The 26,857-nt window shown below is 42.9% G+C and overlaps 1 protein-coding gene across 2 annotated transcripts; it reads left to right on the plus strand.

Annotated features, from left to right (window-relative positions):
* The first annotated feature begins 852 nt into the window (after positions 1-852).
* LOC109874233 (LIM domain transcription factor LMO4-B-like) lies at positions 853-24,424 on the plus strand. Of its 2 annotated transcripts, none has more exons than XM_031809472.1 (5): positions 853-1,017; positions 15,136-15,378; positions 22,471-22,567; positions 22,739-22,897; positions 23,085-24,424. In XM_031809472.1, exons 2-5 carry the CDS (start codon positions 15,143-15,145, stop codon positions 23,091-23,093), a joined length of 501 nt encoding a protein of 166 aa, XP_031665332.1. In that variant the 5' UTR covers positions 853-1,017; positions 15,136-15,142; the 3' UTR covers positions 23,094-24,424. The 2 variants fall into 2 exon arrangements, with proteins under 2 accessions (XP_031665332.1, XP_020321648.1); XM_020466059.2 differs by lacking the exon at positions 853-1,017 and adding an exon at positions 1,260-1,651.
* Positions 24,425-26,857: the final 2,433 nt, after the last annotated feature.

The following is a 26,857-nucleotide window of genomic DNA, read 5'->3' on the forward strand; positions in this document are numbered from 1 at the left end:
TCCCAGACCTCCTGGGCAATTATGTGTGAAACATCTCACTGACCTAGAAATGCCATGGACATGATGAAAACAAGACCAGATTACCCTAGGGCTAAATTCCCATTTAAGGATTAATGAATTGCTTTTTCAACATTGCTCAGTGGTGCTGATTATGGACTATTTAAAACAGCCACAAATAGGCCAAAGTTCCTTAAACAGACATCTAACTCTTTGATTACACTGACAGCATCATTGCGCAAAATACTATGCAGCAACATCTGGATATGTATGCAACAAAAGTTCAACATTCACCTTCTGCTAACATTTCTGTCAAGACATATACCCACTCATTTGATAAATCAAATGTATTCACCACACCGAATGCATAGCAACTGCCTCTGCAAAGCAATGCTGCAAGGCAAATGCAGAGTTTAATTGGAACTGAATGTAATTCTGGTGTACCAAAATACAATGACACTGTCCGTGTGTTCGAGGCATTCTGTCAAACCCCTTGATGTTAATGGCTGCTGGGGCTGAACCTCAAACGCGTCATAGGAGGAGTGATTTAAATGTGTGTTCCCTGTTGGCTTTGAACTAACATGCTGATCGGACCAGACACGTCGCGTGCGCAAGCGTCGCAAAATAAATTTAGAAATCCATGTCATTCAATTATTGCACCCACACTGCTCCCGCGCAAACGAGCGTCTGCATTGCCAAGGGCTAAAATAGTACTCATTCCTATTCCTGAAGCTGATCGCACTGCAAGTCCTGCCTCTCCCATCTCCTCATTGGTTTATAGAAGCAGGTACCCACGTGCCATCTCCTCATTGGTTATACCCACGTGGGTGATTGAAAGACGAACTTTTGCCGGTTGTCGTGGTAATACTATGAAAGATGCCAATCACCATATAGATGCCAATCACCATATACATTTAAAGATGAAAAAGCCTGGAAGGAGGAGAGATGACGAGAAACGATTCGGTTGGCCGTTTTTATGTGTGGATAAATTGTCGGAGTAGAGATCCTTGTGCATTTCAGGTAAAATAACAACTCAATGTTTATATCCCAGGACAAATTTGCTAGCAACAGCAAGCTAGGCAAATAGGACAAATTAGCTAGCAAGCTAACTAGATCAATTGCCATACATGTTTAATGCTTTTCGACCTGTCCCCAAATTAATGTCATTGGTTTAGAATTTGTTTTTATATTTTAACCTGCGTCTCGTGATCGCGTTTAGTGTAGGGGGACAAAATAAATGTATGCACGATAGCGCACGCGCGCAGCCGGTTTGGGTTCAGTGTAGGGAGTAGCTCCGCCTTCATATCACAAAGCGGTGTATAGCCATGAACAAGAATCACATTCTCGACTGTCTGACATGACAATTACTTCATTCACCATATGTAGCCTAATGGTTCACATGCCTATTTGAAATCCATGAAGTCTGCCAACACAGTAAAGAAACAGATTTAGCCTACTTCTGGACTAGTCTGCATGATCTCCAAACGGAATACTAAGCAACTGTTTGAAGTTGTTACATCTTGAGAACAGCAACAGTCGATCATTGCAGCAGTCCACGAATTGGTTGAATTCGCTTACGCCTCGTGTTGTGACACGCGCCACCACCGTGATCATTTCTTCGCCTTGACTTCACATAAACTACCACGACGGAAAGGTGAGCACCGGATGCCATTTATCCACTTTTGTAAATATTTTTTCCATAGTCCAATATCGTTCAAAGTTGCAGCTTGTGGTTCGGACGACTGTTAGACTTGTACATAGTAATGCATTTAAGGCTATAATTAGAACATGTTGGTCCCGTTTTCTAGCCTATGTCTGACATGTTCGGACAGATATATGAGCGTAAGTTATTCGTCCGTGATTCTACATTTCCCTCTTTCCGGTGGTGAAAGTGGAGAACATGACTCACTTTTACCACTCATCGTAGCACACATCTCTTAACGTTTCTTCCATGCTGTTCTTGTGTGGTGGGTGGGTGTGTGCCTTGATTTGACTGCATCACAGCTGCAAGAGAGCACTTATACAATGGGGAGTTGTGCTCCGTAATGGTAATTAAAAAGGAGACCATTTTTAATGAAGCTGGGATGGGTGTAGTTATGGCCCTTGAGCGCATTATTAAACGAGAAGGATATATTGCTAATCTGCCTTGGTGGGAAGCGCGCCTGACCACTGCTCACTTTAGGCCTGCTATTGGTACTATTTATAGTGGCTGTTAATGTTACAGTCATGCTTTTAATTACAAACGACTTCCCCTCGCTTGTGTGAGCGGATTATTTGTTCATTTAAACTGGGGGGTTGGGTTTTGACAGGTTTTCATTAGTGTAGGTTTACCTAAGGCAGAGGGAGCAATACCTCTCTACAGAGTGACTGGTCAAATGTGACATTTGAACTGAGCCACTGATATATGGGACTTGTTGATGCACATGAATTGAATTTAAACAAGATAAGGCAAACATGTCTTAGCCTACAAAATGCCTGGTGGTCTTATAAAACAGTTAGTACTCAACCTTATTTTCTCAACATATGGTATATAGGCCTATACTACCTAGGTAGGTGCTTCTCCAAAGAAGCTTTGCAATGTAAGAAGATTAAATGATTGGGAGATGAGCATCAAATTGAACATGGATAACATGACAGCTCCCCACTTCTAAGGAAACCCGGCAATGTATACTGAACAAAAATATAAATGCAACATGCAACGATTTTGCTGAGTTACAGTTCATAAGGAAATCAGTCAATTTAAATAAATAAATTGGGCCCTAATCTATGGATTTCACATGACTGGGCAGGGGCGCAGCCATGCCCCAGCCAATCAGAATGGCTTTATTACAGACAGAAATACTCCTCAGTTTCATCAGCTGTCCGGGTGGCTTGTCTCAGACAATCCTGCAGGTGAAGAAGCTGGCTGTGGAGGTCCTGGGCTGGTGTGGTCACATGTGGGATGTATTGGATGCACTGCCAAATTCTCTAAAATTATGTTGGAGGCATTTTATGGTAGAGAAATGAACATTCAATTATCTGGCAACAGCTCTGGTGGATGTTCCTGCAATCAGTGTGCCAATTGCATGCTCCCTCAATTTAAGACATCTGTGGCATTGTGTTGTGAGAGAACTGTATATTTTAGCGACCTTTTATTGTACAAGGTGCACCTGTGTCATGATCATGCTTTTTAATCAGCTTCTTGATATGACACATGTCAGGTGGATGGATTTTCTTAGCAAAGGAGAAATTCTCATTTAACAGGAATGTAAACAGATATGTTCACAACATTTAGAGAAATAAGCGTTTTGTGCATATGGAACATTGCTGGGATCTTTTATTTCAGCTCACTTTACATGTTGCGTTTATATTTCTGTTCAGTATATTTCTCCCCAAGTGAATAATTCAATGAAGAAGAGCCAAATGCAATTGTGTATCGGCAAGTGAACTATTATTTGCTCTGTCAACCTGAAACCAGATGCAATCCATCAGTCTGTACTCAGACAGCCACGGTATTGTGTTCCTCCTCATTAGCCTCTGTTTTTAATCAGTCTATTACTAGAGCGGAACAGCGCTGTCTCTTCTCCTCACTAACCTTTTGTTTTGCTTGATAATTCATTTATCATGAAACACTGCAACGGAGACCAAGGTTATTACAAATCAGAGCCCACATACGCTTATTTCTCGATAATGACTCCAGTTTATCAGAGGAAAGAGCGTAAGTAGCCTAGTCAAGGACAGAGTGCCAGGCAGACTCAAACTTTAATCGTAACAAATATAACTGTCACCCCCCCCCCCCCCCCCACACGCTTGCGTAGACTTTCCTAACCCCCCTTTCTCATTTTTGTATTTGGAAAGCCAAGATGCTCCTTTGCCTGGAGAAATGCCCTACCTTGTTTTTAGCTCTGGTTACAGATCGGTATTACGGTGTTCTGCTGGGAGGTGATAAGAAGGAACACTAAGTCCTTGTGCCCTCCAAACTAGGTGGGTGTCTAGTGTTTTCAGTGGGGAGATAAGCTTGTCTAAGTCCCGTTTAGGCTAATGTACAGTTGAAGTCGGAAGTTTACATACACCTTAGCCAAATACATTTAAACTCCGTTTTTCACAATTCCATGACATTTAATCCTAGTAAAAATTCCTGGTCTTAGGTCAGTTAGGATCACCACTCTATTTTGAGAATGTGAAATGTCAGAATAATAGTAGAGAATTATTTCATGTATTTCAGCTTCTGTTTCTTTCATCACATTCCCAGTGGGTCAGAAGTTTACTTACACTGAATTAGTGTTTGGTAGCATTGCCTTTAAATTGTTTATCTTGGGTCACACGTTTCGGGTAGCCTTCCACAAGCTTCCCAGAATAAGTAGGGTGAATTTTGTCCCATTCCACCTGACAGAGCTGGTGTAACTGAGTCAGGATGTAGGCCTCCTTGCTCGTACACACTTTTTCAGTTTTGCCCACATTTTCTACAGGATTGAGGTCAGGGCTTTGTGATTGCCATTCCAATACCTTGACTTTGTTGTCCTTTGTTGTCCCCATTTTGCCACAACTTTGGAAGTATGCTTGGGGTCACGGTCCATTTGGAAGACCCATTTGCGACCAAGCATTAACTTCCTGACTGATGTCTTGAGATGTTGCTTCAATATATCCACATAATTCTCCTCCCTTATGATGCCATCTATTTTGTGAAGTGCACCAGTCCCTCCTGCAGCAAAGCATGCCCACAACATGATGCTGCCACCCTCGTGCTTCACGGTTGGGATGGTGTTCTTCGGCTTGCAAGCATCCCCTTTTTCCTTCAAACAGAACGATGGTCATTATGGCCAAACAGTTCTCTTTTTGTTTCATCAGACCAGAGGACATTTCTCCAAAAAGTATGATCTTTGTCCCCATGTGCAGTTGCAAACCATAGCCTGGCTTTTTTTATGGCTGTTTTGGAGCAGTTGCGTCTTCCTTGCTGAACGGTCTTTCAATTTATGTCGATATAGGACTTGCTTTACTGTGGATATAGATACTTTTGTACCAGTTTCCTCCAGCGTCTTCACAAGGTTCTTTGCTGTTGTTCTCAGATTGATTTGCACCTTTTGATCCAATGTACGTTCATCTCTAGGAGACAGAACGCGTCTCCTTCCTGAGTGGTTTGATGGCTGCTTGGTCCCATGGTGTTTATACTTGCATACTATTGTTTGTACAAATGAACATGGTAACGTTCAGGCGTTTGGAAATTGCTCCCAAAGATGAATCAGACTGGTGGAGGTCTACAATTTTTTTTTCATGAGGTCTTACAAAGAGGCACTGAGTTTGAAGGTAGGCCTTGCTTTACCTCCACAGGTACACCTCCAATTGACTCAAATTATGTCCAATTGACTCAAATGATTTCAAATAGCCTATCAGAAGCTTCTAAAGCCATGACATTTTCTAGAATTTTACCAGCTGTTTAAAGGCACAGTCAACTTAGTGAAAACTTCTGACCCACTGGAAATGTGATACAGTGAAATAATCGGTCTGTTTACAATTGTTGGAAAAATTACTTTTCATGCAAAGTAGATGTCCTAACCGATTTTCTAAAACTATAGTTTGTTAACAAGAGATTTGTGGGGTGGTTGATAAACGAGTTTTAATTGCTCCAACCGAAGTGTTGCTCTGCATTGAAATATCTCCCCCTCTGAAGATGATGACATCCCTCAGGCTCAGATTTTTCCTTGTGCTGCAAAAGATGATTAAATGTTTATTTGCATTTAAGAGATTAGTTCTCTTTTTGCGGCGTTATTTTGTCTCATCGTGTACGGTCGACATTTCTGCAGGTGTATGCGTCTCTGTGTGATCGCGTTCGCTGTGCTGCCGCAACTTGTTGCAGGTACAGCAAGGAATGCTAAAATGTTTTTATTTTCAGGGCTCCAGACTAACGTTTTCCTGTACTTAACCTTTTTCATTTGATGGCACCAGCCCCGTTTCAGGTTTTTGCTCTCAATAGGCATAAGCTATTTTCTAGTTAATGAGAAGGTTTTTACGAAAGGCTTTGTCCATCTATCAGAAGACAGTTCTCATTTGCATCGCTAACAGCTACAGTGGTAGACGTACGTGCATCGCACACACACCGATGAGACGGGCTGTCCCGTGTCGCTGCTTCTTCTGAAAGTTGCAGGAAATACGAATCACTGATCTGTGATAATGGCGCCGGAGGGGAAGGCTCCTGTTTTACGGTCTCCTAACCAACTGTACGATTGTGTTTTTTCGAATGGTTTGTTACCTATTTTGTACATAATGTTGCTGCTACCGTCTCTTATGACCGAAAAGAGATTCTTGATATCCGAACAGTGATTACTCATCTCAAACTGGACAAAGATTTTTTCTTTAATGAGTCTGACGCAAAAGATATACTGCTTTTCCGAGACCAGGCACAAATCCCAGTCATTCGCATGAAGAAAAGATAGACATATAGGGGGCTGAGATCGGGCTGCTTTGTGAGAATTTGTCAGCAAGTGGATAACCCGCCTTTACCATCTGTTCTATTGGCCAACGTGCAATCCTACCAACGGGTCATTAAACTGTAATACCTTATGTTTCACAGAGTCTTGGCTAAACAACGACACTGTTAATATACAGTTGGTTGGGTTTTCCGTACTTCGGCAGGACAGAACAACTACGTCTGGTAAGATGAAAGGTGGGTGTGTATTTGCCAATAACAGCTGGTGTACGATGTCTAATACTAAGGAAATCTCGGTATTGCTTGCCTGAGGTAGAGTACCTCATGATAAGCTCTAGACCACACTATCTACCAAGAGTTGATCTATATTTTTCATAGCCGAATATTTACCACCACAAATCGACGCTGACACTAAGAACTCACTCAGCGAGCTGTAAAAGGCCATAAGCAAACAATAAAACCCCCACACCAGAACACCACCTCCATGCTTTATTGTGGGAAATAAACATGCGGAGATCATGAGTTCACCCACACCGCGTCTCAAAGACACAGCGGTTGGAACCAAAAATCTTAAATTTGGACTCATCAGACCAAAGGACAAATTTCCACCGGTCTAACGTCCATTGCTTGTGTTTCTTGGCCCAAGCAAGTCTCTTCTTCGTAGTGGTTTTTTTGCAGCAATTTGACCATGAAGGCCTGACTCACGCAGTCTCCTCTGAACAGTTGATGTTGAGATGTCTATTACTTGAACTCTGAAGCAATTATTTGGCCTGTAACTCTAATGAACTTATCTTCTGCAGCAGAGGTAACTCTGGGTCTTTCATTCCTGTGGCTGTCCTTATGAGAGCCAGTTGTTTCATAGCACTTGAAGGTTTTTGCGAATGTACTTGAAGAAACCTTCAAATTCCTGAAATTTTCTGTATTGACCGACCATGTCTTAAAGTAATGATGGACTGTTGTTTCTCTTTGCGTATTTGAGCTGTTCTTGCCATAATATGTACGTGGTCATTTTTCCAAATAGGGCTATCTTCTGTATACCACCCCTACCTTGTCACAACAAACTAATTGGCTCAAATGCCTTAAGGAAAGAAATTCCACAAATTTAATTTTAACAATGCACAACTGTTAATTGAAATGCATTCCAGGTGACTACCTCATGAAGCTGGTTGAGAGAATGCCAAGTGTGCAAAGCTGTCAAGGCAAATGGGTGGCTATTTGAAGCATGTCATAGTTTAATTTGTTTATGTTGAACACTTTTTTCTTTGGTTACTACGTGATTTCATCGTTTTAATGTCTTTTTTTTACTATATAGAAAGAGTAAATATAAACACTTGAATTAGTAGGTTTTCAAAAACGGTAGTGTATGTGTTGACTGAATAATAAGCAAGTGATGTCTGCTAAATAATCAAGTTGACATGTTGCGGTTCTTCTTCTGAATGTGCACATGGGCCTATTTATATAATGAATTCGGAGGGCAGATATGATTACATAGTAAAGCATTAGACCTCTCACTAAAGGTGTCAGTCTTACAAAAGTTATACTTAAATCTGAACTGGTTTTACAGCTCTCGCTCATCTTTAACCATCAGTGAGCCAGACAAAATTTTAAAGGGCCTAATTATCTCACTCCGTGTTCAAAAAGGGCTTTTCCCCTTGATTTAGGTTACAACCGCTCACTTTCTGTTATTTGAAAATGAAATCATCTCCAAAATATCATTTGTTTTTAAAACAAGGACTTGAAAAATTTGATTGAACTATATAAGGTTTCCAGTCCGAGAATAAGAATGGTAAATGACTAATACATTAATGCAATACCTTGAAATACAAAATAAGCCATGCATTCATTTTGAGCTCCTGAGTGACGCAGCGGCCTAAGGCACTGCATCTCATTGCAAGGGGCATCACTATAGTCCCTGGTTCAAATCCCAGGCTGTATCATATCCGGCCATGATTGGGAGTCCCATACGGCGGCGCACTATTGGCCTCATCTGGGTTTTGCCGGGGTAGGCCGTCATTGTAAATAAGAATTGGTTGTAAATAAGTAATTTTTCTAACAATTGTTTAGATATTATTTCACTTCTAATTCACTATCACAATTCCAGTGGGTCAGAAGTTTAAGTTGACTGTGCCTTTAACTTTTCTGGGAGAGGGGGTAGTATTTTCACGTCCAGATGAAATGCGTGTCCAAAGTAAACGGCCTGCTACTCAGACCCAGAAGCTAAGATATGCATAGTATTAGTAGATTTGGATAGAAAACACTCTGAAGTTTCTAAAACTGTTTGAATCATGTATGTGAGTATAACAAAACTTATTTGGCAGGCGAAACCCTGAGTCCCCCCTGGATGAAACGCGCCAAATAAATTGACATTTTGGTAATATATTGACGGAAGTAATAGAACAAAAGGACAATTTGTGATGTTTATGGGACATATTGGAGTGCCAACAGAAGAAGCTCGTCAAAGGTAAGGCATGAATTATATTTTTAATTCTGTGTTTTGTGTCGCGCCTGCAGGGTTGAAATATGCTTTTCTCTCTTTGTTTACTGGGGTGCTATCCTCAAATAATAGCATTGTTTGCTTTCGCCGTAAAGCATTTTTGAAGTCTGACACGTTGGCTGGATTCACAACAAGTGTAGCTTTAATTTGGTATATTGACTGTGTGATTTCATCAAAGTTACATTTTTATAGTAATTTATTTGAAGTTGGCGCTCTGCATTTTCACTGGATGTTGGCCAGGTGGGATGCTACCTTCCCACATATCCCAGAGAGGTTAAACAACTTGGAAAATTCCAGAAAATGTCATGGCTTTAGAAGCTTCTGATAGGCTAATTGACATCATTTGAGTCAATTGGAGGTGTATCTGTGGATGTATTTCAAGGCCTACCTTAAACTCAGTGCCTCTTTGCTTGACATCAATTCCCATACTGCCCTAACAGATCCACAGATGACGCAATCTGAATCGCACTCCACACTGCCCGTTCCCACCTGGACAAAAGAAACACCAATGTGAGACTGCTATAATTTGCTAACTCTTGTGTTGTTTTTTTGTCGCACTGCTTTGCTTTATCTTGGCCAGGTTGCAGTTGTAAATGAAACTTTGTTCCCAACTGGCCTACCTGGTTAAATAAAGGTGTGAGGAAAAAAAGAAAAGAAACAGCTCAGCGTTCAACAGCATAGTGCCCTCGAAGCTCATCACTTAGCTAAGGAGTCTGGGACTAAACACCACCGTCCTCAACTGGATCCTGGACTTCCTGACGGGCTGACCCCAGATGGTAAGGATGGGTAACAACACATTTGCCACGCTGATCCTCAGACCCCTCGGGGGTGCGTGCTTAGTCCCATCCTGTACCAACTTCTGAGTGGCCAAGCATGACTCCAACACCATTAAGTTTGATGACAACACAACGGTGCTAGGCCTGGTCACTGACAATGATGAAACAGCCTACAGAGGGTAATGCATATGGCCCAGTACGTCACTGGGGCCAAGCTTCCTGCCATCCAGGACCTATATACTAGGCGGTGTCAGAGGAAGACCCAAAAAATTGTCAAAGACTCCAGTCACTCAAGTCATGGACTGTTCTCTCTGCTACCGCATGGCAAATGGTACCAGAGTGCCAAGTCTTAGGTCTAAATGGCTCCTTAATTCTATCCACAAGCCATAAGACCGTTGAACGATTAATGAAATGGCCACCCAGACTATTTACACCTCCCCACATCTTTTTTTATTTTTTTACACTGCTGCTACTCGATGTTTATTTATTTATAGTTACTTTACCCCTACATACATGTAGAAATTAACTCGACGTACCTATACCCCCACACATTGACTTGGTACCAGTACCCCCTGTATATATAGCCTCGTTATTATTATATCTTTTTTTCTTTGTAAATATTTCCTTAAATATTTCTTGAACTGCATTGTTGGCTAAGGGCTTATAAGTAAGCATTTCACGGTAAGGTCTACACCTTTCTTTCTTTTTTTTGGTGCCTGTGACACAATTTTACTTGCTGTATTCTGTTAGTCTTCATTATAAACTTGGGCAATTTTTTTTAAATTTTCTATTGATTTCAATACATTTAATTGACTTCCTACCTAGTTCAATATGACTCAATGATGCCTAGTGCGCTCGCAATGGCCGATGTGCAGCTCCATATTTCAAAAACGTATTTGATATGTCAATACAGTATGAAACTGCACTGCGGAAGGGAGGACACTATCATTACAGGACTAATGCACTTTACTGTTTGACCAACTCATGGTCTTCTCCGCCTAGAAATATGTAATGTTTTGATTGGAGGTGACCAGGTGGAATGTACAGCTCGCACCAGTGTGACCAATTAAAAATGGAACTCGCACAGCCAAGTCAAAAGGTCGCAAAATACAACTGTGGTTGAAGCATGGAGCCCTGATTTGTGCACTCATTTGAGACTCACACGTAGCTGTACTGCAGCAGTGCTTTGGAGGCTTCAGTATGAAGACGAAGTCAAGCTTACGGGGAAATAATCATTCATTTAAGGGCAGCCTGTTAGCCCCTTTGGTTGAACATTGTCTGCCGTGTCTTCTCGATACATGATCTGTTTGGAGTCAAGCGAGACTAACTAGTTGTATAGGCACATTTCCAGCTGCCCAGACATAAACTGGGGCATAGGACTTGTTAACATTGTACTTCAGGAAATGTTTGCATACTGTATAGGAACTCTACCCCAGGGGTTTTCAAACATTTGCTCTGAGACCCTCAGCCATTCCATATATAATACATGATCAAAAGTATGTGGACATCTGATCGTTGAACATCTCATTCCAAAATCATGGTCATTAATATGGTGTTGCTCCCCCTTTTCTGCTAGAACACCCTCCACTCTTCTGGGAAGGCTTTCCACTAGGTGTTGGAACATTGCTGCGGGGGTTGGGCACTGATGTTGGGCGATTAGGCATGACTTGCAATTGGTATTCCAATTCTCTCCAAAGGTGTTCGATGGTGTTGAGGTCAGGACTCTTTGCAGGCCAGTCAAGTTCTTCCACACCGATCTCGATAGACCTTGCTTTGTACACTTTGTGCATTGTCATGCTGAAACAGGAAAGGGCCTTGCCCAAACTGTTGCCATAAAGTTGGAAGCACAGAATTGTCTAGAATGTCATTATGGTGTAGCATTAAGATTTCCCTTCACTGGAACTAAGGGGCCTAGCCCGAATCATGAAAAATAGCCCCAGACCATTATTCCTCCTCCACCAACCTTTACAGTTGGCACTATGCATTGGGGCAGGTAGCGTCTTCCTGTCATCCAAACCCAGATTCGTCTGTTGGACTGCCAGATGGTGAAGCGTGATTCATCACTCTAGAGAAAGCGTTTCCACTGCTCGAGTCCAATGGCGGCGAGCTTTAAACCACTCCAGCCGACACTTGGCATTGTGCATGGTCATCTTAGGCTTGTGTGCGGCTGCTCGGCCATGGAAACCCATTACATGAAGCGCCTGATGAACAGTTATTTTGCAGACTTTGCTTCCAGAAGCAGTTTGGAACTTAGTAGTGAGTGTTGTAACCGAGGACTCGGCAGTCCCGAGTTTGTGTATTTAACCAGAGCTAGCACACACAGCATTTTAGCAAACCCTTTTCCTAATCTTTGCCTTTTTCTCCTAACCTGCTACGTTAATTTTTTCCTAACCTACAAAAAAGTATTTCCGGTAGTGATGCACCGATATGACATTTTTGACCGATATCCAATATCTTCCTTGCCAAAATATACAATACCGGTATTATAAAAAAATGTAGCGCCCTTTAAAGCATTCTACAGTTATATAGTTAGACCGCTGCGTCCATGTGTGTTAAGGCACTGCATCGCCGTACAAAAGGCGTCACTACAGTCCCTGGTTCGAATCCAGGCTGTATCACTTCCGGCTGTGATTGGGTGTCCCATAGGGCGGCACACAATTTGCCCAGCGTTGTCCTGATTTGGCCAGGGTAGGCATCATTGTAAATCAGAACTTGTTCTTAACTGACTTCCCTATTTAAATAAAGGTGTTACACACACACACACACTGACCCAAACGCTATTTTGTTGGCATTTACGTATGTCCCCATGACCAGTAAAACATAATCAAAACGTATTTCTTTCACTTACTTGCTGTGTTCAGTCTTTTCATTCTCAACAAGGATTTCTCATTCTATGGAATCCCGTTTGGGTCTTTGGAATTCTATGGAATGCCGCTTGTTGACCAATCAGGACCTGACTATGACTGCACGTCACAATAATTGAATGCTTTCATACATGTCTACGTAGTTATTACACAGTGTAATCAATATCACTCATATTTCATGTCACAACGATTAATCGATACATATGCCATGATGCTGGTAAAGTTGTCTCGTGCACCTACAGTGTTGGTCATTTAAAAAAAAAAAGAGCGCTCATGGATGCAAACAATGTTCTTCCCCAAAAACGTATCAAAACTACTTCTGTTTTAGTAGCTTTAGTTAGCTAGCTAACTATATAGCAAGGTGTCAACAAAAATAACCCTAATTTATAAGACCGTTCTTATTTGATTAATGGTGGTCGGACCCATCTATGTGAAGCTAGCCACAATAGTGAACTTTGCGGTATTGAGTAGATTGATAGCCCATTTCATTGATCCCCAATCCTTAGGTAAAGCTGTACAGTGCAATATGAATGTCAATACACACAATAGGCTCTTCACAGTTGTGGGTGTCACCGACTAGACTGATACCCCCCATTTCATTGCTTCACATTCCAACTTTGTTTAACATGATCTAGTCTAAATATGGCATGATTCCACCAAATTGTAACCTTCTGCATCACTTTCAAAGAGGTACTTTTTTTTTTGAAGGCAAACTGCAAATTCCACAATTGTGCCTAATCCTTAATGTGGCTAGCTTCTCACACAACCCGGTCCAGTCAAGCCTCACCTGCCAGCTAGCTGGCTGCTTACAACGTTCCCTTTGCAAATTTAGAACACACAAGATTCTATAATATAACTGTTATTTTACATGTCAAATTAAAAGCTTATTTTACGTGTAAAATAGTGTTAGGTCAAATATCTTTTTTTGACACTCAAAGACCCAAACAGCGTTCCATAGTATGTTGTGAAGCTAACTCCGATAGGGCAATGTGTACCGGTGCTCGACCAGTCGGCGAAAGCCAACATCACCCACGGCAGAGAACGGTTGGTTGTCAAGGACAATGAATTCCATTATCTTGGCGTTTAATGGATTTCACCTTTTTGAGTTGTCTCTGAAATGTTCTTGCTCTTTCAAATGACTGCTCGACCCACACAGCAGACATTGTGGGCTAGGTTAGGAATGCTGTGTTGCACTTGTAGCGCAAAATGTTATTTGGCATCATTACATCAAGTACCCACATTATATACAGTTAAAATGCAAATCAATCCCAGAACAACATCAAAGGACCTTGTGAAGATGCTGGAGGAAACCGTTAAAGTATCTATATCCACAGCAAAACGAGTCCTATATCGACATAACCTGAAAGGCTGGAGGAAACTCGATAAGGAAGAAGCCACTGCCACATAAAAGCCAGACTACAGTTTGCAACTGCACATGGGGACAAAGATGTGAGAAATTGCCAAGAAACTGAAGATCTCGTACCACGCTGCGTACTACTCCCTTCACAGAACAGCGCAAACTGTCTCTAACCAGAATAGAAAGAAGAGTGGGAGGTGTCTAGAAGTGCATTAGTGTCTAGTTTGAGAAACAGATGCCTCAAGTCCTCAAGTGGCAGCTTCATTACGTAGTACCCACAAAACACCGGTCTCAACGTCAACAGTGAACAGGCGACCCCGGGATGCTGGCCTTCTACGCAGAGTAGAAGGCCAGGGTAGCCTATAGTTAGCCAGGGTAGCCTATAGCCTATAGTTAACCTAACTAACTTGCCTGGTTAAATAATGGTAAAATAAAAAAATAAAGAGTTGCAAAGAAATAGCCATATCTCAGACTGGCCAATAAAAATAAAATATTAAGATGGGCAAAAGAACACAGACACTGGAATGAGAAATATTTTTACTATTTTCTACATTGTAACCCTAGTGAAAACCTTTTTGAAAAACCAACCCCTCTGCCGACTGTAGTCTACACAGCTCCACTCTGCAATGCAACCCAACCACATTTATTCAGTAAGCAACATCAAAGACTTCTCCTCTGAGACTTATTTTGAAGTGTCAATGAAGAGGTCTGTTTGTGTGGAGGTTGTCGTGGGACAACTGCTTTCTAGGATGCCAGTCAGTTCAAAGGCGTATGTTTTTTCAGGGAACTGCCCCCGCCCCCCATATTCCTTAAATAATTAGGCCTAAGCTCTTTGCCTGGGAGACCCTGAACCACCCGAATGGTTACGGTGCCAAGACTCACATTTGGGAATCAGAGGCCTCTTTCCTGTCTGAGGCTTCTCTCTCCTAGCCACACACATTCCAGGTGTGTGTAATGTATGGCACGGATTTATTTAGGAAGCCCCTGATAACAGGGCTGATTGAACGGCAGCTCTTGTGAACACTCCCAAGGAATCTACATTTCCTGAATGTTCTGGTGGTTTACGGAATAGTCTCCTTCACATGGTAGAAGCATCAACCAAATACTCATAGTTGAAATAAAGATTCACGATGGGTTTATGTTAGTGGTCGTATTTTTGCCTCAACTGTTAATGATAGGTGTTTTGTAGGCTTAAACATCTGTCCATATTAAGCTCAATTCTCCCCCTCCCGTCTTCTCTCCAGGCCAGCCATGGTGAACAGCCGGGTGGAGGCATCAGCCGTGGCGGTGACAGGCGGCAGCTCGTCAGGCAGGTCCTGCGCAGGCTGCGGCGGACGCATCGCTGACCGCTTCCTACTCTTCTCCATGGAGCGCTACTGGCACACGCGCTGCCTCAAGTGCTCCTGCTGCCACGCCCAGCTGGGTGAGATCGGCACCACCTGCTACAGCAAAGGGGGCATGATCCTCTGCAAGAACGACTACATCAGGTGAGCGTCAGGGGAGGCAGCATTCAAATCAGAAAGGACTGGGGTGGACGCAACACGGTAATGGCTTCACCTCTGGTAGGCCAGGTGTAGTGTCTGCCTCCGTTTTGGTTATGTAGTTAAAGGAAAGAGATTTGATTGCAATCAACCCTACTAGGGTGACATAGATATGTGGAAAGCAGAATTCCGTGTGGGAAATGATTTGACTGTTATACAGCAGTCTGCAATGACTTTAGTTTGTAGGTTAACAGTCTCAGATGTTTTAGCTATCGTCCACCATTTTTGACATAGACAATGAAAATGGAAATGAAAAGTTAAAAGTGAAAGTGCCACAGAAATCCACTTTCCACAACTGATCACGCGTGATGAGTCTTAATGTTTGTCCAAACAAGCACAAACAGCTTTGAAACAGGTGGAAGAATGGAGGCATTTGTCTGCGCATAAAGGCACCAGGTGTTGGTGTGTGAATGCAAACGGGCATGGCAGGATTAGAGCGACTGGAGGGTGTTACGGAAGGGGTATAGGCACACACCAGGGTTGTGTGTGGGGCCAGTGAAGCAATGGATTTTTAACAGCAACTCTCTAACCTCTCAAGACATGACCTACTGTCTCACTACTTTTTAAGCATTTGATGACAAACCCTTAAGGAGTTGCGTAAGGTGAGAGGAAACTGGGAATAGACTACACATTAGCCAATTCCATCACCACTGCATTGCTCCTACTCGGTTTGACTTAATTTCTTACCCACTCGTGTGTATCTGTGTGTGTTGCCTGGTACACTGAAACTTATGTACTTTTTCAATACCACAACATGGAAAACAGTTTGTACTAGAATTGTAACTAATTAGAAAAGTACATTTCCTGAAGAAAATGTGGTGTGCCTGCTAGCTTGTGAAGGATCCATTGATTGATAGGATAGCCTGATCATGTGAAAGTTGTTTTGGTGCAAATTTATATAGGCTTAATTGGCAAAGGATTATTTTAAATAGCCACCATTTTATATTAGTGGTTGTAATTCAAATCAAGTCCAATTTTATTAGTCACATGGGCAGAGGACAGCAGGTACAGCATTACACCTTACAGTGAAATGCCTACTTATGAGCCCCTAACCGACATTGCAGTTTCAAAAATGATGGATAAGAATAAGAGATAAAAGTAACAAGTAATTAGAGGAGCACTAGAAAATAACAATACAGGGGGGTGCCCGTGTGAAGACACCAGTTAGTTGAGGTAGTATGTATGTAGAGTTAATTAAAGTGGCTATGCATAGATGACAACAGTGTGGCAGTGGTGAGGGGAGGGTGGGGGCACTGTAAATAGTCTGGGTAGCCATTTGACTAGATGTTCAGGAGTCTTCTGGCTTGGGGGTAGAAGCGGTTTAGAAGCCTCTTGGACCTTGACTTGGCGCTCTGGTACCGCTTGCCATGTGGTAGCAGAAAGAACAGTCTATGGCTAGGGTGGCTGGAGTTTTGGACAATTTTCAGGACCTTCCTCTGACACTGTCTGGTATAGAGGTCCTGTATGGCAGGAAGCTTGTTCCCAGTGATGTACTGGGCCATGCGTACTCTGCTGTGCCTTGCGGTTGGAGGCCGAGCAGTTGCCATACCAGGCATTGATGCAACCAGTTCAACCATGCTCTCAATGGTGCAGCTGTAGCACCTTTTGAGGTATCTGAAGACCCATGCCAAATCTTTTCAGTCTCCTGAGGGGGAATAGGTTTTGTTGTGCCTGCTTCACGACTGTCTTGGTGTGCTTGGACCAAGTTAGTTTGTTGGGGATGTGGACACCAAGGAACTTGAAGCTCTCAACCTGCTCCACTGCAGCCTTATCGATGAGAATGGGGACGTGCTCGGTCCTCTTTTTTCCTGTAGTCCACAATCATCTCCTTTGTCTTGATCACGTTGACGGAGAGGCTGTTGTCCTGGCACTACACTGCCAGGTATCTGACCTCCTCCCTATAGGCTGTCTCGTTGTCAGTGATCAGGCCAACCACTGTTGTCATTTTCAAATGTATTGATGTTGGAGTTGTGCCTGGCCATGCAGTCATGAGTGAACAGGTAGTACAGGAGGGGGCTCTGAGCACACACCACTGAGGGCCCCCTGATCACCATGGCGGATGTGTTACCTACCCTTACCACCTGAGGGCGGCCTGTCAGGAAGTCCAGGATCCAGGGAGGTGTTGTCTAGAGGTCGACCGATTAATTGGAATGGCCGATTTTAATTAGGGCTGATTTGCAAGTTTTCATAACAACCGGACATCGGTATTTTTGGGCGCTGAATTTTATTTTATTTTTGTATTTTTTTTCACCTTTTATTTAACTAGGCAAGTCGGTTAAGAACACGTTCTTATTTTCAATGACAGCCTAGGAACGGTGGGTTAACTGCCTCGTTCAGTGGCAGACAGACAGATTTTCACCTTGTCAACTCGGGGATTCAATCTTGCAACCTTATAGTTAACTATTCCAACGCAATAACGACCTGCCTCGCTCTCGTTGCACTCCACAAGGAGACTGCCTGTTACACAAATGCGGTAAGCCAAGGTAAATTGCTAGCTAGCATTAAACTTATCTTATGAAAAACAATCATAATCACTAGTTAACTACACATGGTTGATGATATTACTAGATATTATCTAGCGTGTCCTGTGTTGGATAAAATCTGACTGAGCATACAAGTATCTGACTGAGCATACAAGTATCTGACTGAGTGGTGGTAGGCAGAAGCAGGTGCGTAAATATTCATTCAAACAGCACTTTCGTGCGTTTTGCCAGCAGCTCTTCGTTGTGCGTCAATCATTGCGCTGTTTATGACTTCCAACCTATCAACTCCCGAGATGAGGCTGGTGTAACCAAAGTGAAATGGCTGGCTAGTTAGCGTGGGCTAAATAGCATTTCAAACTTCACTCGCTCTGATCCTTGGTGGTTGTTTCCCTTGCTCTGCATGGGTAACGCTGCTTCGATATGGTGGCTGTTGTCGTTGTGTTGCTGGTTTGAGCCCAGGGAGGAGCGAGGAGAGGGACGGAAGCTATACTGTTACACTGGCAATACTAAAGTGCCTATAAGAACATCCAATAGTCAAAGGTTAATGAAATACAAATGGTATAGAGGGAAATAGTCCTATAATAACTACAACCTAAAACTTCTTACCTGGGAATATTGAAGACTCGTGTTAAAAGGAACCACCAGCTTTCATATGTTCTCATGTTCTGAGCAAGGAACCGAAACGTTAGCTTTCTGACATAGCACATATTGCACTTTTACGTTCTTCTCCAACACTTTGTTTTTGCATTATTTAAACCAAATTGCTCACGTTTCATTATCTACTTGAGGCTAAATTGATTTTATTGATGTATTATATTAAGTTAAAATAAGTGTTAATTCAGTATTGTTGTAATTGTCATTAATACAAATAAAATAAAACAATCGTCCGATTAATCGGCATCAGTTTTTTTAATCGGTATCGGCGTTAAAAAATCACAATCGTCTACCAACTAATGTCTACCAACTTGTGTAGCCGTTTGCGATGCTAATGATAGGCTAACCATCTTTAGGCTTTCACAAATGCCTTCTCAATTGAGGCTACTTTGTAGCCTACCTGGCAGAATTTGCATCAATCCAGTGGCCATTTTGTTTTGCAAACTCCATCACGTGTGGTTAAAGCATTGTTGTGGACTTAGAACATCCCATTTTTATTTTTTATACAATCCACTTCATTTTGATAAATAAAAATGTTATTTATTTATTTTTGCTGTGGTATCGTATTGGTATTGAGTATCATGATACTAAACCTGGTATTGGTATTGAAGTCAAAATTCTGGTGTGTGTGCGCGCCCACACGTCAGAGGCTGGCTGATCTAACACAGACAAGGGATTGTGTGGGTCCTGTGTTGGCACTGCCCACGCACTAGCGTGCTCCAGGGCAAACATTGGGGGAGATCCGGAGCAGTCTGAACCCACGGCCCAAGAGCGCCCGCACGGAGGGAGGCCTCCTGGATAGTGCAGAGACACTGGGCACTTTGTACATTTGTCCAGTAATAGTTCAGGGGATTTAAAGCCACTCCCAGTGGAATTAATAAAGCACTTATACTTCACTACTATACTGAACAAAAATATAAACGCAATGTGTAAAGTGTTGGTCCCATTTTTCATGAGCTGAAATAAAATATACCCGACATTCTCCATATGCACAGAACGTGTAATTTGTGCACAAATATGTTTACATTCCTGTCAGTGAGGATTTCTTCTTTGCCAAGATAATCCATCCACCTGACAGGTGTGGCATATCAAGAAGCTGATTAAACAGCATGGTCATTACACAGGTGCAACTTGTGCTGGAGACAATAGAAGGCAACTTTAAAATGTGCAGTTTTGTCACACAACATAATGCCACTGATGTCTCAAGCTTTGAGGGAGCTTGCAATTGGCATACTGACTGCAGGAATGTCCACCAGAGCTGTTGCCAGAGATTTTAATGTTTCTTTCTCTACCATAAGCAGCCTCCAACGTCGTTTTAGAGAATTTGGCAGTACGTCCAACCGGCCTCACAACCGCAGATCACGTGTAACCATGCCAGCCCAAGACCTCCACATCCGGCTTCTTCACCTGCGGGATCGTCTTAGACCAGCCATCCGGACAGCTGATTAAACTGAGGAGTATATCTGTCTGTAATAAAGCCCTTCTGATTGGCTGGGCCTGGAGCCGCAGTGGGTGGATCCACCCACAGTTTTTGCCACCAAAATACATGTGTTAATTAGCCATATGGATCGACACCATTTAAAATAAAAAGTATCAGTTTTTTTCTGCACTGCTGCTTTAACGGTTGTCACACCCGTGGACAGGACCTTGTGTCCATGCACGCTCAAGGTCCATCCTCAGACATTTGTAACGCATACCGGTATGCAATTCGCAGCATATCAAATATGTATAATACAGTTGGTGGGTCCTCATTGCCAAGTGACCCGGTGCCAATGAGGTTCGATAAAGGGAGAGGGAGCTTTTAATTAGGGAGAACAGGGTTCTTCTCGGGCACTTGCTTATTAATTTACTGTTGGATTAAGATCAATAGGGTAAGGGAGAGAGTATAGAGGGGGAGGTATAGCAGCCAAAACCGGTATGGTAGGCGTCACAAGGAAGAGGTTGTAATGAAAGCAGGAAAGAGGCTTCCTATTAAGACTGAATGGTATAACTGTTTACACGCTAGGGGCACTGAGAGATGGTCCGATTGGCTCTGGGTAGTCTGTACTAAATGTGGTGTGAAGGTTTCTTGTAAGTCGCATGTAAATTCCGCAAAAAAAGAAACGTCCTCACTGTCAACTGCGTTTTATTTTCAGCAAACTTAACGTGTAAATATTTGTATGAACGTAAGATTCAACAACTGAGACATAAACTGAACAAGTTCCACAGACATGTGACTAACAGAAATAGAATGTGACCCTGAACAAGGGGGGGGGGGGGGGGGGGGGGGGGGGGTCAAAATCAAAAGTAACAGTCAGTATCTGGTGTGGCCACCAGCTGCATTAAGTACTGCGGTGCATCTCCTCATGGACTGCACCAGATTTGCCAGTTCTTGCTGTGAGATGTTACCCCCACTTCCACCAAGGCACCTCCAAGTTCCCGGACATTACTGGGGGGAATGGCCCTAGCCCTCACCCTCTGATCCAACAAGTCCCAGATATCCTCAATGGGATTGAGATCCGGGCTCTTTGCTGGCCATGGCAGAACACTGACATTCCTGTCTTGCAGGAGATCACGCACAGAACGACCAGTATGGCTGGTGACATTGTCATGCTGGAGGGTCAATGTCAGGATGAGCCTGCAGGAAGAGTACCCATGAGGGAGGAGGATGTCTTCCCTGTAACGCACAGCGTTGAGATTGCCTGCAATGACAACAAGCGCAGTCCAATGATGCTGTGACACACCGCCTCAGACCATAACGGACCCTCCACCTCCAAAACAATCCCGCTCCAGAGTACAGGCCTCCAGTGTAACGCTCATTCCTTCGATGATAAACGCGACTCCAACCATCACCCCTGGTGAGACACAACCACGACTCGTCAGTGAAGAGCACTTTTTGTCAGTCCTGTCTGGTCCAGCGACGGTGGGTTTGTGCCCATAGGCGACGTTGTTGCCAGTGATGTCTGGTGAGGACCTGCCTTACAACAGGCCTACAAGCCCTCAGTCCAGCCTCTCTCAGCCTATTGCGGACAGTCTGAGCACTGATGGAAGGATTGTGCATTCCTGGTGTATCTCGGACAGTTGTTGCCATCCTGTACCTGTCCTGCAGGTGTGATGTTTGGATGTACCGATCCTGTGCAAGTGTTACACGTGGTCTACCACTGCGAGGAAGATAAGCTGTTCGTCCTGTCTACCTGTAGCGCTGTCTTAGGTACAGTACGGACATTGCAATTTATTGCCCTGGCCACATCTGTAGTCCTCATGCCTCCTTGCAGCATGCCTAAGACACGTTCACCCCCAAAATAATTGTTGCTGAGTTATCTTACTTGGTCACGCTCCAAGGAGGAGGCTAAGTGTTTGACAGGAGCAAGGCAATATGTAGTTCACCAAAAATAGTCCTATAGCGGATCACATTGTTTTCATACGCTTCACACCAAACAGACATTATCACTGGCACCTAAAAAAGATATTCACTGACTCGTAAAGAAAAATCCTCATTCCGGGTTCCTCACCAGTATCAGCTGAAACATATTTCCGGGCTCTCCCAGTAACCCTCCATGGACTTTGTCTACAGCTCAACCCCCACCTGGAATCTGTATTCTCCGGCTGAGCACCACAAGACCTGAGTCGCAGCACCACCACCGGCACTGTTTCCATGCTGCATCCCTCCCATTCAGTCCTTCTGGACACCGGCTTTATTCATGACTTCAACCACTGCTCGGAGAACTATTTAGAATTAATTGCTTGAGTTGGTTCTAGTTAGGATTGGGAAAGGGTAAGCTGAATAGAATCGGCTGTTGAAGGCCCGAGAGTGGTACTGAACCACAGCATCATTGTCGTTGACCAAGTCTCCTCATATTCCCAATCTGTTGAAGGGTAAGTGGTTGCAGTTGTCTGACAGTTTGTTTGGGTTGACCCGCAGGCTGTTCGGGCACAGCGGGGCATGCAGCGCCTGTGGCCAGTCCATCCCTGCCAGTGAGATGGTGATGCGGGCCCAGGGCAACGTGTACCACCTCAAGGTAAGACTAACTTCAGCCTGAAAGTAAAGCCTGACCCCAACAGATCTGCAAAAGCTAAATATTTAAGGGCCCTTAGACACAGCAATTTGACCCAAGCTTCTGTTGCTCATTCTTAAACTGTTTCATTAAACAACTCCTTCCTCCATTTTTCCTTTGTCCCTCCCTCTGCAGTGTTTCACCTGTGCCACCTGTAGGAACCGGCTAGTGCCGGGCGACCGCTTCCACTACGTTAATGGCACCATCTTCTGTGAGCACGACAGGCCAGGGGGCGCGCTACTCCGCAGTCACCTGACCCCACTGCAGGGGAACGGCATGATGCCTGACCAGAAGGTATGGGGATGTGCTCCGGACCGTATTTTGATAGAACTACACAGTTTGTGGTTGATTGTCCCTTGTGTGTTAAGAATCCATTTGGTTTAAAGAGTGGTGTTGAACTGTGGTTGTCTTACGATCTTTGTTCTTGCGGTCTTTGCGTAATCAATGCTTATCATTAATCACCTCTTTCTCCTGATCTCAGGTGTGCTGAAAGATGGATGACAAAGCAACGTGTGCCTTTTCCCCCACCTCCTGCTCTTCCTCCTCCATCTTTAAGTTTGTCCTACACCAGCCATCCCTTTGTTCAGATATTCCAAAATCCATTCTCCGGATACTGCTGCCAGTGTCCAGTGGCTTTCTAAACAACACGTCATTCCCAACAAAATCATAGAGAATCATGTTCTCAACCTTCAAGGGGAAGATGCTGAGTAGGGAAAGACTATTGATGAGGATGATTTATACTGCCAAGTCAGTGTCCATTTCTGGTAAGGCCAATGGTGACTGACTTGTAATGCCCTGAGAGGAGGACTATGGCATTTCCAGTGATGGACCATTCACAAAACACTATGGGGAGAGGGAGAAGTCCTGGACTAATATGGAAACACGTATAAACTGGTTCTGGTCAGGGGCTGCTTCAACCAAGCTACATTGTACTGACTCTTGAAACAGGAAGAGCACATTCAAACAAGACAGGCCACACGAATACACATATGCAACACTTTCTGAACTCAGATTCACTAGACCCTTTCATCTGTTGCGAGAAACAGGAAATACTGTGGTTGCAGTGCTATGCTGCCGTAGCTGTGGTTCACCCGACTGGTGAGTCTGGCCGAACAAGTAAAGATCAAATACACCTGCCTGGATGTCTCATTTACATAAAAAAAATATTCTCTGTGTACAAAATTTAAGAAAGTCTGTAGAATATCAAAACACAACTTTTAGTCCCATGATTCTTTTGTACTACAAGTGGTTGCCTTTTTGTAGATTTTCTTTGATATTTAGTTATGTTTTCAGTTGAAAAATGGTTTCTGGGGTTAGGAAATGTACTCATGTTTATGGGAACATAGAAATTATGCATTTTGTAATTGTTTTCAAATATGTTTTATTCCGGTGTCAATTGTAATTCCAACATGACTTCGCAGTAGTGCTCCATACGTCCTAAATGTATTCTCATATGTGGTGGTGGAAGAGAAGGTTCAAGTTGAACTGGTCCACATTTAATTTGGGTAATGTTGAAATGGTTCACTGTAGCAGTTTTTGAAAAGAAAAATAAGTGTTTCTTATTGGAGAAGTCCAGGTAGTCCCTACCTGGTTCAGGCTGTTTTCTTCAGTTTGGTACCTAATGAACATGATCCAGGTTGAGGAAATAGGGGAGTGGCATGGGGATGGAAAGAAGTATAAACTGTAGATATTTTTTTTCTAGTGTTGTATTGTGTGCTCTATGATTGAATGTTGTCATTGTGTGGCCTTTGTTTCAAGCAAAGGCCCATTTTCAAATGCTGTAAAACATTTCAAAATAACTACTCTTAATATCGCGAGTCACTTGTGTCACATCTAACGAGTGAGTGATTGGATAATATTTACGTGCCGCAGGATGAGGGAGAGTGGCGTGCATGTGTGTAGCGAGGTGTGACAGATATCCCTTTCACACTGAAACGTAGCTTCGGTAATGCTTTCAGGGCTTGGAAAATCAGCCAGGTTTGTCCAAGGCTTGATCCGGGGCCAGTACAGAAGATATGTAGGTGGTAGGAGATAAAGGCCTGGGCCGGAGTCTAATTAAAAAAGGAGAGACCCCCCCAGCAATGCAACAACAAAAGGAAAGAAACAAGCCTTTTCCTTCACCGTTCTACTAAACTCTATAATTGTAGAACTGTTCGGCTTCTTTACAATGTCTGAATGACATTTTCACTTATTTGCTGAGTTCTGAACTTGGTAGTTGGAGTAGAGGGCTCTGTACTCATAGTACTGGTTGGCATTTTGCAGTAGTTTGTTTGGCACGCAAACACCCCTCCGATCTTATTTAGTTAGCTAATTAAATTCCATCTTTTTGTAGGTACCTTTTGCCTAGAAATCACACAGTGTTCTCTGCCAGTCGACTTTCATGATCCTCTTTTACTTATCGTTCCGTGACTTTTCTACGGAGAGAAATTAAAACCAAACATGCAACAGGCCTACAAAGAGGATGAAAAAAAAAATCTATCCAGTATCCAGCTGTAACTTTAAATAATATGTCATGAGAAAACTCTTACCGTGAGTGGTGTGTCTCTGTGCCTCCCTCAGCTGTTCCTCTTTTAGGGTTAGCCAATTAGGTTGACACTCAAAATAACAATGGGCTTTTTAATTAATGGCTGGATTTGAAACCATTTATATTGTAATGATGCAGAATAATTTAAAATTAACACACTCCTTGGGTTCTTCAGACCTGAGTTTCTTATCTTCAAAACTTTTTTGTCAAGATATTTTTGGCATTCCTCAGTTTTCCTAATAGGACTCCCAGACACAAGTGGGGTTCAATCAGAATAAACCTGATCTGAAAGAACTACACAATAAAGCAATATCTCTTCAACCAAACCTACTGAAGCAAACATTTGACATATTTTCTAGCACCTGTTATCACATTGCAGTTACCTAACCAGTCCTTAACGTCAGTGTGGATGTTCAAAGAAATGAATGAGAACTGCATACTGATAACATCCACACAAACAGTCTCTCTAACAGTTCTAACCAATGTGACATGCAATGTTCAATTTGTATACCTAATTACCATTTCATTCAATAGCTTTACTAATAGTCGTCTCATCAAAATAAATTGAAAAAGTCCTCAGGCAATCCCTTTAACTGTTCAGTCAAGGTTATAAGACTAACACTGAACATGATCTAGAAACTATTGATTATAGGTAACTCATACACTGGAAATTCAATCATTATACATTGTTTACTGATTTGTAAGTATTTGACTCCATATCTGCCACAGATAATGAATAGCAATCTTCAGTGAAGACTGGTTTTATTTGTAGCTCCACAGTCCACACCCTTCTGCAGGGTGGCAGCTTGACATCCCCAACCCTTGTGCTGATATGGTATCAATTATTTATCCCACGTCTGTGATTTTTGGAAATACATCATACTAATTCATTAATGTATGCACATGACCCTAATTGCAATTATCTCCATATCTTGATAAGTAAAACAGGGGAGGGAATCTTCCAACCCCTTCTGTGGTGCATGTTACACTTTGCATTCAAACCAATCAAGCCTCATCTGCATACCACAAATTAGCACCACATATTCAAAAACCAATTAGCGTGTCTCTCAAATAGCTTCTCCGCCACACGGCTTTGCTTTTACAACCGAGCTGGCACAAGAAAAGTTCTCAGGTGCACAGTTTCATGATGTGCCTTTCCCTACCCGAGAAGTGGCGTTAGCTTCTTTTTTTTTCTCTACCCTCTCAATTCACTAGTTAATCAAATTAACACATGCAAATTGGTGTAATTGCATTGTTTTGTCACCTCATGTGTGAAGGAGGGAAAAAATGAGGGAAGAAACAACTGAAAAATGCTTTCTCTCATGCTGGAGAGGGAAAGACAGACGTGCAGTAGACCTGCCCCTCACAGCAGGGGCTGGGACGAGAGAGGTGGTGCCAATTGTCTTCCTCACGTCCACTCTCCTCGTCACTTTCTTAAACTACATTGGAAAATAAGGTCCCAGGGCTGGCTTCTCCAATGTATTTTGAGAAGGAGGCGAGACCTAATACCTGACAAAGCTGACCCTTCCAAAGTGCTCGACATCCATTCCTAACAAATCCTATCGGCAGATTGTAACACAATCCCTACAGTACATACACACGGCATTCCTTGAATTGATCTGGGAATTGGTTTTCTAAGACCAGTACAAGACTTTCACCAAATGCCCCTGCCTTCACATGGCACTCTGGGAAATGAGGCCATATGTCAACGTCCTCTTAATTAGGAATAG

Source organism: Oncorhynchus kisutch, linkage group LG29, assembly GCF_002021735.2.
Source record: "Oncorhynchus kisutch isolate 150728-3 linkage group LG29, Okis_V2, whole genome shotgun sequence".
NCBI lineage: Eukaryota > Metazoa > Chordata > Actinopteri > Salmoniformes > Salmonidae > Oncorhynchus > Oncorhynchus kisutch.

Coding starts and splice junctions, on each gene's coding strand:
- LOC109874233 (XM_031809472.1), top strand. CDS start 15,143: ATGGTGAACAGCCGGGTGGAGGCATCAGCCGTGGCGGTGACAGGCGGC. Junction 15,379..22,470: donor TGCAAGAACGACTACATCAG/GTGAGCGTCAGG, acceptor GTTGACCCGCAG/GCTGTTCGGGCACAGCGGGG. Junction 22,568..22,738: donor GCAACGTGTACCACCTCAAG/GTAAGACTAACT, acceptor CTCCCTCTGCAG/TGTTTCACCTGTGCCACCTG.